This window comes from Tenrec ecaudatus, chromosome 10 (genome assembly GCF_050624435.1).
Source record: "Tenrec ecaudatus isolate mTenEca1 chromosome 10, mTenEca1.hap1, whole genome shotgun sequence".
Classification (NCBI taxonomy): Eukaryota; Metazoa; Chordata; class Mammalia; order Afrosoricida; family Tenrecidae; genus Tenrec; species Tenrec ecaudatus.
Window position 1 is genome coordinate 14797911 of NC_134539.1, and position 13250 is coordinate 14811160.

Sequence of the window (13250 nt, forward strand, 5' to 3'; positions counted from 1 at the left end):
ATCATCAACTGTTGTACTAGGAATAGGAATTTTAAGCGAACTTTCAAGGCATACAAGTGCCTAAGAGGTGTAAGTGAAATTTATAAATATGAAAGAATGCCATGGCTTTCCAAAAATAGATGGTCCATTTTCGTATATGAATGCTAACACTCAATGTATTTTGAAAATGTATCCAACAGATTTATAAATTATTTAAAATATATTCATGAGGTCATATGTGAGTCATTTTGAAAGTTAAATAATCCTTTTGAATTTGCCAATATATAATTATGAATTGAGATTTTTCATATGCAAGTGTTGCTTTTGCACAATGGTTGACATCTGTTCAAATTTTAAAAATGCATTTCTAGACATCTTGCACAAATCTGTGAGGCAGCACGTTGTGCTATCGTGAGCAGAGTCTTGGGAGAGATAGCCTTTTAGTTTATAAATGTCCTGTGATATGCCTGGGCTCTTTGCCTCAGTCTCCTCAACTGTGACGTGGGAATGACTAACAATCTGTCGCACGTGATCACCTGCGGATGAAATGAGAGAAGGAGGGGTAAATTCCGGCACCGTCATGTCCGCGGCTCTGTAGGTGCTCAGCAAACGGAAACCCCCTCTTTCCTCTTTCCTGTTAAACAGGGGTTGATAGAAGAGATGGAGCAGTGCAAGCCTGGGCTGAAAGCAGACGGGGAGGCACAAAGACCCTTTCCTGAAAACCCACTTAGCAAGCTATTGGCTGCTGCTGTTCCTAGCTAGTGCTGCAGGGACCCAAAGGAGCCTGCCCTTAATAATAGCCCCATCAAGAGCAAAAAGAGGGGTGAACAAAATAGCCCAGCCATTCATACAGCTCGTCAAATACAGCTGCCAATAATGAAATGCCCAACTAGGTGCCACAGGCAACAACTGCTGAGGGATTTCTAGGAAGGAACAGCTCAGCCTTTACCTGAATGTCCTAAGAAGGCCGTTCAGAGCCTCCACGTGCTTTTGGAGATTAAATAAACTATTGATTGGAGGGCATTCCAAACAGGGGTTCCTGCAAAAGCCAAGTCATGGGCAGCCAACGTGCACGAGGGGAACCCCAGCAGGCTGGCGTAGAGGGGCACTGACAGTGCTTCAGTCGAGGTTATATTTCTAGCAACTGTTGGGATCAGACTTTCCAATACTTCCATGAGAGAGGGTGTGCCCCAGAGCCTGGCGCTGCAGTCAGGGGCATTCTGGAATCCCTGCAATTCCCACGTGGTCCAGCTGGTCTTCTCCTTGCTCCTCGCTGCCCTCGAAAGGCACGTCCCAAAGGGTTTGCAATTTTTGAGGCACTGTTCTACCCAGCGTGTCTGGTGAACGCTCTAAACGTGCTCACTCTCAGGTGAATCGCCCAGTTGTAAAACCACATTTCAGCATCAAGCAGACCGAGAGGAATTTAAGATATAGCTTTTAAGGAAGGAGGCGCCTGCTCTATTTCTGAGGCGTGAGCTAAGCATATACATTGAGCATCTCTCTCTCCTGCTATTACAAATGAACTAATGCAATACATGGAATACTGCTTTCAGCTTCAAACTTCTGGAGCAAGTGCCTCCCATTAGGTGGTTGGTGTGATATACTTTAGCCTCCTCTTATGCAGAACATATTTGCATGCAATTTTTCACGAACGCCTGATGGCTTGAGTTCTCTGGACATCTAAAATATGGTTACGCTTATTGTGGCTTGGGTTACACTGGAGGTTAAACAAATGCAAGGTACTAAATCCTAAAGTACCCACAAGCTTTGAAGTTTATTACTACATGCGACATTGAAAAGCCGGGGTGGTACTAGAAGGAAGCATTGGAAGGGCCTGTGAGTGAAACCAATCTATCTGGCTACCTACAATAGTACTGAATATAAATCAAAGCGGTGACTGACTACCCTGAACCCTAAGGTTATATTATCTATACCATAGTTGCAGTTCATTAAGCCCATGCTACATTTAGGCAAAGAATGGTAGTCTTTGTTCATGCAAATGCTTGGATATATGTTAGTACAGGCCACTTGACCGTAAAGATCCTAGGTGCCATCCCCAGTCAAATGGGAATAGAAAACATTCTGCAAATATTCCATTTTTCTCAATTTCCCTCTGGAAAGATGAATCCAGAGGACTAAGCCAGGACGAGAACAATTTGTCTACAGATTTGTACACAAGCACTGTAACAATACAGTGCGCCTTCTGGGGGCTACAGTGGGAGGCCACAGAAAGATAGGCAAACGCACATTAAATATAATCAGAACTAAAACAGCAGACACAAGATGTGTTGCACGATAAAGCGAGCGTGTGTGAGAACAGCAGGCTTCTGGAAGGTATTCCAGTCTAAAAGCCTCTCGATGAACTTACAAGAGATGCAAAGATCGGTGTGAGCACCACTCCCTGAGAGCTGCAAGGAGCTGGAAGCAGCAAATCATGTTTAAGAGGCTGCCAATACCCTCTTAGAAGTGAAACACCAAAGAGCCACAGATTCGAAGGGTTAGAGGCCAACCCTTAATCTTTCTTATTGTTCTTCTCCCTCCAAAGGCTGATCCTAAATCAACTTTGAAGATGGAGATAATATCGCTCAATAGAGAGATCGCTATCCTAAAACTGAATAGCTTCATTAGCTAAATTCAACAGACACATTAGTGGGTCAGCTGATAGCAAAACCCTAGAGGACAGGAGCCATTAGCATACTGTTAATCCTCAAGAAATCGGAATACGTGACAGACAGCACCAGTGTTGTGCTGGGGCTCATGTTTATGTAGAAAACCCTTCTTTCATAAAATAACAAAATTCAATTGCATAAGCAAGATATTAATGAAAAGTTATTCCTATACTAGAACATGGGGAATAACTCTTCAACAACCTATTTACATACAGAGCAGAAAACAGAGGTTTGCAGGATAAATTAACCAATGGATGAATGTAGATAGTTACTGGGCTAACTACAAGTCAGCAGTGTTTGTTATTACAAGTAACTTTAAAGCCTCTAAGAGATGATAGGATGAATTAAGAATGAATGAATGATGAAAACAAATTTAGTAGCCATCAAAGGAGGAATAGATGAACAAACTGCAGAACGTGGAGGCAATGGAATATTACGCAGTGATCAAAAATAGAGTGTGGGAGTACTCATACCCTGCCTGAGTAAACCTGCAGGACATTACACTGAGTGGAGCAGCCCAAAGCACAAGCACTGCATGAGCACACTCTTATGGACGTGCAAAGCAATGCTCTTTGGTGGGAACCAGTGTGGGGAGAGGAGGGGAGGGGAATCACTTAATAGACCCTAGGTGCTTATTCATTCTGGCGACGAGAAAGGCAATACACAAAACAGGAGAAATCAGCCCAATATGGCCAAAGAAAACGAAGACTGGGGGTAGGCCCGAATAAAGGACAATGGAAGCAAATGCTGTCACGTACAGTTTTTCAACCGGAGTGCAAGCAAAAAGTGTATGAGTGGTTACACAAGTAGATAAGTGTACAAGGGTATGGGGAAGTGGAGGATACATGTGTACATATATAGGTATATTGTGGGTACAAGTATATATACATATATATATGTTTGCATGTGATATATATTCACATAAACCATAAAGAGCATAGGGGCACAGTCATTGATATTTTCTTGTCATATAAAAACACCTTAGTGATTCATTCATTGGGTATGAAGGCTCAAGACCACAGTTTCCTGGGACAACTAGATCAACTGGCTCCATTAGTAAATAAAGACAATGGTCGAAACCAAGTTTGGTGACTGACGCCTGGGGTCTTCAAAGCTGAGAGCAGTCATCTCAGATGCAGCGGTTGGCTTCCACAAGGAGGAGGAGCCCCGCAGGCCCTACAGTGCAGTGGCACTCTGAGGAGAAATCACGGATATGGTTTGGTTTTTACACATGTGGTTTAAAAACTATTGGAGAATCGGTTAAATTAGTTATGTTAATGTGGCTTTATTAGTGTAGTGAGTGTCTTATACCAATCGCTTCTGAGATATAAAAGAGTGGGTGAAGGGAGCAGAGAAGGGGGTCGATAAGCGCCACACCACAGAGAGCACTGAGGACCGGAGTTGTCCAACTGAAATGGAGTTGAGAACCTTCTCCTAGGGTGGACACACTCACTGAGAGCAAGAGAGAGAACCTTTCCCAAGGGTGGATACACTCACAGACAGAGAGAAAGAGGAAGAGGAGAATGTTCTCCTAAAGGACACAGACAGACAGACACACACCACAGACACATCCCACCCTCCCTGAAATGATTTGCAGCCGCCCAACATGTAAGAAGGGAAAGTTGTTTGTTAAGGGCAAACTAACAAAAAGCAAACCAAAACAGGATGTGTGGAGTGTGTTAGGCATGTCATATTTCTGTTGGCACACATTTTTGAAGAATGAAACCCAGATTTTTTCTTTTCTCCCAGAAGTGCCTAGTCTTGTGACCATTCTCGTGTTCACTCGAATCGAACGAGGAAATGCTGTGTGAAGGGAATGCTGCGTGGTCTCGAATCAGGGAAGATGCGCTCAGGGTAGCATCCTCTTGCCCGTTATCCAGTCAGTGTGCTGAGCAAACCAGCTGAGGAGCTGAAAGCGGCATCAGGACTGGAGGCAGGCTCGTGAAGAACCGCGCCGGGCAGATGGCACAACCTGGCTTGCTGAAAGCAAGGACTTGAAGTACTTGCTGATGAAGATCCAGGATTGCAGCTATCAGTACAGAGTCCAACTCTGTGCAAAGAAGACCCAATTCCTCACATGACAAATGGAGAAAAAAGTTGAAATTGTGGAGGATGTTGTCTGGCTTGGATCCACGATCACTACACACGGAAGCAGCAGTCAAGAAATTAAACCACATGCGGTGAGCCCTGGGGTTGCCCACAGCCTCCTATGCTTGTGAAAGTTGGACAAGGAAGAAGAGGAGATGGTGCGTTTCAACTGGGGGGCGGGGGCTGCCGAAGAGTGTTGACAGTACCATGGACTGCCAGAACAGACACATCTGTCTTGGAACATGTACAGCCTCAAAGCTCTGTAGGAAGACGTAGTCACACGTCCTTTGGACACATAGGGAGATACCAGTTCCACAAGAAAGGGACATGGTGCTGGGAAAGGAAGGGATGCGGGGACAATGACAACAAGGAAGACCCTCAATGAGCAGAATGGACTTGGTGGCTGTCACAACGGGTGCAAACAACGACAATGCATTCTTCTTGTGCACAGGGTTGCTGTAAGTGGGAACTTGATGGGACCTAATCACGTAGATCTCCTACGACACCACTAAGACAGTGTGCATTAAAAAACACCACCAAGCTCACTGCCATTGAATCAATTCCAACCGACAGCACCCCCATAGGACAGGGCGGAACTGCCCCTGTGCGTTTCCAAGACTAACTCTTTAAAGGAGTGAGAAGCCTTATGTTTCTCCCTCAGAGAGGCTGATGGTTTCGATCTAGTGACCCTGTAGTTAGCAGCCCAACGCCTAACCACTGTGCCACCAAAGCTCCTTTAAATGATAGCACATAAGGCGGCATTAAATAAATCTTTCCAAACAAATGATCCCAGCCACTGGTTTCACAATGCCTCCTAGCTGTGGAAGTATAACCTACCTACTGAAGAACAGACATGCCGTGGGGCCTGTGAGAGGCCGAACGCCATGAGAAGTCGGGGCTGTTTGAGAAGCTACAGCCAAAAGACAGAGTCACCTCCTGGCTAGGAGAGGTTTCCATTGGACGCGGCTCTCAAGCACCGCCAATTTCTCCACTTGCATTGTGTTCTTTTTGAATCATCATAATTCTTGTCTGTGCCCTCTGAAGTTGACCCAAATGAGAAACCCAACTTAAACAAAGACCAAAGTGCCACTCCATCATCTGAAGAGCATCGTTCCAAACTAGGATGCTTTATATCAAGCTGTCAGGGCGAAACCTATATAAATAAAGCCAAATCAGAGACGAGAAGCAGAAGAAATGAGTCGGCTCCTTTAAGATGATGACTGAGCTAACACCCGCACCTTAGGTCAATTTGCACAGGCCAGTCATAAGCAGACAAGTTAACTGAGGGAACTTCCCCATTGCTAAGGTAGCCGGGCAGGTGAATTGAGCCCAGTTGTGGGTGGGGGTGGGGGCAGGATCTGACCAGACCAGCCAAGAATGGTTTCTCAGGTGAAATGGCCAGTGAGAAACAATTGGGCATTGTTTTGGACAACAATGCTTTCTATCTATATCGAGATGCAATCTGCAAAGCTAATCTCTGTATCACTCCACACCCTGCATGCTAGCGTGTGTATCCTGGACATCTCTAGCCCCCACCGAAATGTGAGTAAAATGAAAAAGCACTTATCTGCAGGAAACTTATGGGGGTTATCATAACAACGTGGAGTGCATTTAATTAATCACACTTCCTTTGATATAAATGGCCAGCTATCGTTACAGTGAGAACCCTGAACACCAATCACATAGCGAGCAGAACACATTTCCCCCGGCCCCACCAAAAAATGTTTGCACAATAGAAAGTTTTGATGATTGAAATGTGAATATTTTAGGAAAACAGACCTCATATGATTATTTTATGATATCACCAGAGGTCTGTGACTTTAAAACTCTACATCTCCTAATAGTTGGTCATTTCATACTCTGTGTTTTCTAGTTCACAATAGAAAAGATTTTCAATCACAGTGAGCAATTAAATAATCAGAAAATAGCGTATACTTACTTCTGGAAACCCTCACAAGTTCTGATACATTGAAGACTCCAGATTTTACAAAACTATCCTCAAGGTATCCTGAAAATAAACATCAAGGGGGAAAAGATCAACACCAGCAGGAAGCACAATAAATACTTAAACACTGACTTTGTTGGCCTGCTTCTCCCCCAAAGGGGGAAACCAAAGCCAAGCAGGCACGCACAAAGCAAGTACATCCGAACCCCTTGAGCTACAATCTGGGCCTCTTTAAACAAAAGCAAAACTTTCAGTGTCAAACCATCCGCTGGAGAATGTTCTGTCCCTTCCCCAAAGGGGTCGATTTTGCGGGGTTTTCTGTGAATGGAGGTCAGGGCTGCTGACTGGAAGCAGTCAGCTCAGTCGCACCTGGTCGACTAAAGTCCACCCATTAAAAAAAAAAAAGGAAAACCACAACCACAATTAACACCTTGTTGGAAATACTTCAAAGGTCTCCTGAAACCACTGTTCTTTCACAATTCCTTCCCTGATTAAAAGAAAACTCAGCTGCTGTTACCAGCGCTCCCACCCACCCACTTGTGTGAGGGTAGAAATCACACAAAAGCAGGAGTTGTGTACTCAGCAACTATTTTGCATCAACGATTTCCGAGAACCTTCAATAAACCAAACCCAAGCCCTCCACCCTCCCTTTGATTCTGACTTGCAGAAAACCCTCTGGTACAGGACAGACTGCCACTGAGACAGATGATAAATCTGCTCAGGAGCAGACAGCCTCCTCCTCCTCCCGTGTGACTCTTCCATCAGCCCCACAGGGTCTTAGGGCTTCACTTATGTGTGTCACTGCTCTGTTCGACGCTTCACTTTAAGAATCGGACACGTCTGGCAGGTAGTAGTGAATGCAGGCCCTTGTGAATACTCCTGGCTCTTAGGGGCCACCAAGACACAGGGTCAACAGTGGCTATGGCGCACCGTTCCAGAGCCGGAGTAAACTCAGATCCATTTGGTAGCCGGTCTGGTTGCCACCATGCCCGGCACAAGAGCTGGGGACTGTCAGGAACACCAGGCAGACCTGCCAAGTCTTCACGTATATAAAGGATGTACGAGGAGGGTGCAGAGGGGCTCGTTGTTGTGATTAGGTGCCATCAAGAGCTGTCTGACTCGCGGGTACCCTGAGCAAAACAGAAAGAGGCACTGCCCGGAGGAGGGAAGGAGGCGCCCTTACAAAGAAGGGATACGGTTTACAGACTGCCTTTCAGGGAAAGAATTGGAACCGTATGGTAGTCTTCAGAATTGAAATAGTTCCTGAAAGAACACTCTAGCATCCAAGAACAGATGATTCGGTTGGATTTTCCATACAGCTGTAGGACTGAATGTAAAAGAGGGATTAGCCAGACCTGGGATGGCGGGACCCTCAAGACAGCACGGGGCTTAAATTCCAGCACCGTAGTTTACTAGCTGTGGGAAATCTTGGCCACATTATTCAGTCCCTTTGCCTGTAGATTTCTCACCTCTAAAGTAGAGGTAATAAAATTATCTCCTTCACAGAGTTGCTATGAATACGGAGATGAAAATGCAAAACTGATGGGAAGCACTGATTAGATGTTCCCAATAAATTAAGATTCGTCCATGGAATCACGACCAGCCTACCAACATTACACACCCTGGCCTCAGGACCATCCCAGAGGTTCTTTGCAAGCTTCTATTGAGAAATTTCTCGGGAGAAGAAGTCAGGGCACAAAGCAGGAAAAGGCAGCCAACAATTGAAGGAGCACATATGCTTCATCGCGGTGAACTGAGGAAATCGGGTATGTCTGAGCATACCCACCCGCCCTTGGAAGACCAGATGACAGGGCTGTCTGGGTTTAGTGGGTCATCTGACCCAGCTCCAGCAGCTCTCGCCAGCCTCCTTCCCACTGCTTTCCTTGCAGGTTTAACTCAACCTTCCCCTTCTCCACAGCTCCTTCCCACACCATCCTCCCTCGCCCCATGTCCTGGTCAGAAACAACCCCTGCCCTCTGCACCTCGTTTGTGCTGACGTTGCAGCACGCTGGGTGCCCAGGTTCTCCGAGCTCTCTGCTTTCCAGGCTTGTTTCCTAGCTAGAGGCTCGGCTCATGTATTTATGGGAGTGACTTAGGTCTTGCTCATCCTACACCTCGAACCACAACCCCGTGTCCTCGATGTCAAATAAGCACTAGGGAAACAACGTCTTCCATGGTAACTTAAAAATGAGGTCACAACACATCAGTCCTTTTACAACAGCACAGAAACCAATGGTTTAAGATGAGGAAAGCCCAGTATAATCCGTGTGGATCCCAGCAACTCACTGCTGAGGATTTGGACTTTGGGGTGGGATACGAGGTAGTAAGGATTGGGATCAAATGTGGTTCCGTTGCGTACTACTGGATCGTCCTAGGCATTCCGTACAAAATATCCACAGAAGAATTGAGAGTATTTCAGGTGTGCAGAGTAAGAGCTCAAGAATACTTCTAAAATAAATTAATGAACGAGTGAGCAAATACATAGTTAACATTTACACATCCTAACCACTCAGAATGTAGATATCATCTGAAGTTCATTTCCGTAGTGATCCAATGTTCCCTTTTCACATGAGCACGCGGTGCCCATTCGGATGAAGGCGTGGGTGAGCTTGTCAGGAGCCTGATCGGAAAGGAGACCAAGGAGTCAGCTCCAAGTTCCTTCTACCAGTGGGAAGAGAGTAAGGCACTGGAATGTAGAAAATACAAAGACTCTCTCACACAACAGGAAAGGGCACTCAGAATGCAACAAGGTATACTCATGCCCCCACGCCTTCATCCACTCCAACTCCCCCTGGTTCTAAGAAAAGGGGATCCACAAGGCAAGTTGAAAGAGTTATTCTACTCAAGGTCAGAAAGGCAGCGATGGACATGAGAACTGTTGTGGTCTTCACTGGAGAAAATGCCATCCCACAGGTCCCACTGAGTCCCCCTGCTGCCTGGAGCATGGGGAGTCTTTGGCTCTTGAGAATGAAGTCCCGAGAGGAGTGGAGTGAAGTGAATCAGGCAGTGGAGTCGCGATGGAAAGAGGTCCTGAAGCAGATGTGGTCACATTACTGAATCTTTGCACGTAACTGAATCGATTCCTGCAACACTGAGTCGGCCTTATCTCGGACAAGGCGGAGTAGAGAAGTCATGGCGGACACATAGTACTGGGATGGGTGGGGGTGTTTGCTTATAAGCATGTAGGAGTCACTGCTGAGGAATTCTCACAAGAAACTACAGGTGAAACTCACTCCAGAAAAGTACGTTATTACTGTTAACACAGCCCACCTGTACTTCTCAGGCTGCTGGGGCCCTTCATTTTTCCATTTGTTACCGAGACCATTGTGAATCTAAACAGCTCACATGAAGGGCCAAGGATCTCAGAGCAATTTGGAGACATTCAGATGCTGCAATCCCTTCGTCTCAGGAAGAAAACGCGAGCATCGCGGAGGCAGAGCAGCTGCTTAATGGTTACGCAGCAGTATTACACCCCAGCTTCAACCAGGGAAAAAAGAACAACTCGGCGTTTATGTGGCGCTGTATTTACACTGCATGTATGCTTTCTTAAAAAATGAAATTGAGGAGGAAATAAAAGACCTCCGCAAACGGAAAATTCTCAAAGGCAATTTCAAAATTACATTATTTTATTGCTCCCTTTTTCCTTTCTCCCTAACAAAAGCCACAGCAAATCACTACTCAGAAGTTAATACAGTGTTTAACCTTCTTTACAAACAATAACAGAGGGACACAATGGCACATCTAACTGTTAATATCTCAAATTATAATCAGCACCATTTCAATGTTAAACAACATTTACATAGAAAAGCCAATGGAAGACTGATAACACTCATTTTAAAAGTCTACTCTGTTCTATTCTTGAAATTTAAAAAAAAGCCACAGAAAGCAGTTATTAAATTCATGAGAGCCGTCTTCAAGTATTTTGAATGGCTGTTAATGTACATGGTGGATTCAGCTTATTCTGCATAGTTTCAGGAGCTGATTTCTAGCTCAATAAACATTTTATGAGCCAATAATAAAAGTCTCCTCCCCACCAAAAATGTGAAGGTATATAAAGGTAACAATAAGCAGCATGTGTAAGGCAGTGCACTTAAGCCTTCACAACCATTAATTCATTTCACACGCTCACAAGTGTGCAATGATCTAGGCAGTGTCTGGTCGCCATTTTACACACGAGAAGACAGTGCACACAGAAGCAGTGTGCTCCCCGCATGGCGGTAAATACCTGCAAAAGATATACAACTTTGTACTTTGGGTAGGATATTGGATGAGAACCTCTGACCCTGACTCCAGCTACCAGTGGTTTTCATGCATTGCCTGGATTGGCACAAGGAGAGAAGGAAACTGGGTGCCTCGCAGGTTGTTGTCAGCACTGTAATTCCAGCTACTTCCTTTCAGTGGTGTGCCTACAATGGTCCAAGCCCTTGATATGGGGCAGTGGCAGTTCGGTGGAAGAATTCTCACCTTCCAGGTGGAAGACCTGGCCTCTGCTCCCAACAAACACCCCTCAAGCCCAGCCATTGCCCTTCTGCCAGGGGAGGTGTATGTGTTGCTATGACCTTGGAGAGGTTTCAGCTGAACTTGGAGGCAAGGAAGGGAAGGGTTGGGAATTACTTCTGCAACACCAGCCAATGAACACACTGAGGATCAAAGGGGCACCATGACTCAGAGATCCCCCGTCAATGGCAGCTAACAAACACAATACACTATTTACTTATGGGGCAGAGGGGGAGGAGCCAAGATTAAGATTACTACACACTTGCTCCTTTCTCATCTTCCCCTAACTCCAGAGACCAAAAGGGAGACATTGCTGATTCTCTAGGAGTGGGATGATGAAATGGAGTTATAGCTAGAGCTTTTCAATGTCTCTGAACTACCCACGGCTAAAAATCTCTGATTAGCAAATAGAAATATAAGCCAATGAAAAGCTAGTGATTCTCAGAAGAGGTACTGAACCTCGGTCTAGAGCCAGGAGTGTGTTTCCCAGTTTGTTCTTCAGTTTAAAAGCAAAACTATACCAGTGATTCAAGTAAACTGCAAGAAAGTCAGAAATTTCCTGACTTTAAAGCACTCATAAGGTGCTGTCTTATCCAGTATTTGTCCCAGTTAAGAGACTTTTTTCCCAAGTAGATAATGTCCCCATGTGTATAAATATGTATGTGTACATTCACAATATTGGGATAAAATTTAAAATGAACATCTATCCTGCTTTTTCTCCTAGTTTATCCTGCACCTTTCCTTTTCAAATAAATCTTTTCCAAAAGCATGATTTAAATAACTGGAATATGACATCGGCTAGCTATGCCACGTGTAGTCACCATTCTCGTACTGTGTGGCAATTTAGGTTGTTTCCCATTTTTACAAAATATCGTAAACAGCCCTGCAATGAATATCCTCACACACAAATCACTGTCAGAAAGCCTCCTGATTTCCTTAGGCTGCAGTTCCCAGAAGTGAAATTAGTGGGTCAAAGGACATCAATGTCTTTAGAACTCTTGGTACAAATTGTCAACTACTTTCCATAAATATTTTTGCCAATTTATACTTCCTCAAGCAGGTCATGAAAGTGTCCATTCAATACCCTGCTGTCGCATTCTGTATTAAAGAATTACTTTAGAATTGAGGCAAGTCGACTGGGGAAAAGATGCTTGTTATAACATTCCTTTATTTGAGTACATTAAAGTTGGATTTTTAGACAAAGATGCGTTCTTTCTTTGAATATAGCATTGGAAATGGATGATACAGAAACTGGACTAGCAGGAGGATGGTTATTTCTAATACTGAAATTATTTCTAGAATTTCAAAGCTAATTATGCTTTTCAGTATTTCTTTCTGGTTTAAATATTTTTTCTACAAATAAATAATATGTGTGTTTCTAAATAATTTCTCTTTCACAAAATTGGGATCAAATTTAAATGAGTGTGCAATTCGCTTTTTGGCCAGTTAACATTGTCTCTTATGGTTGATGACCACACACCCCTACCAGCACTCCCCAATCATTCAAGGATATACACCGTTATCCCTCTTTATCTCAGGTGGTTGAAACACTTTCAGATCAGAATGATTACTGAATGCTATCAAATATTTTATGATCAGTAGGGATTATCTCATTTTTCCCCTTACAGCATTTATTCATACCACTTATTACTTGATTCTGACACTAGTTTTTGCTGTCTATAGACAATAATTTCTGTAATTAATGCTCAACTGATTGACTAATAGTTTCCTCTGAATTTTCCATTTGCCATAGGGGAATGTTTGTGTTTCACTCATCAAGTTTTCATACCAGGGATAAATGCTTGCTTCAAACAGTGGCTTAGGTGGCAGTCGACTATTCTTTATGCTCTGGAAGGAAATAAAATAGCATTTCTTGAAAAGTTCTTGAGAACATGAGAAAAAAGAAAACAAAGAAACCTCACTGGTAAAATCATCAATGCCAGAATTTTGCTTGAAGGAACATTCTTCAACAATTTGGGTCTTTCGTGATCTTTATCCCTCTGAGGCCATTTTTTAAATCTATATTCTATGAAAAAAAGCCATCAATTCTGTCCGATTTTCTAATTTATTAG

At 44.1% G+C, this 13250-nt stretch overlaps 1 protein-coding gene across 8 annotated transcripts in view; it reads right to left on the minus strand.

Annotated features, from left to right (window-relative positions):
- Positions 1–13250, minus strand: part of NFIB (nuclear factor I B) — a 255948-nt gene that overhangs the window by 81830 nt on the left and 160868 nt on the right. For all 8 annotated transcript variants that reach the window (XM_075559923.1, XM_075559921.1, XM_075559922.1 and 5 more), the window contains one exon: positions 6676–6744. In XM_075559923.1, the coding sequence (XP_075416038.1) occupies positions 6676–6744 (69 nt within the window). The remainder of the gene's footprint in view (positions 1–6675; positions 6745–13250) is intronic.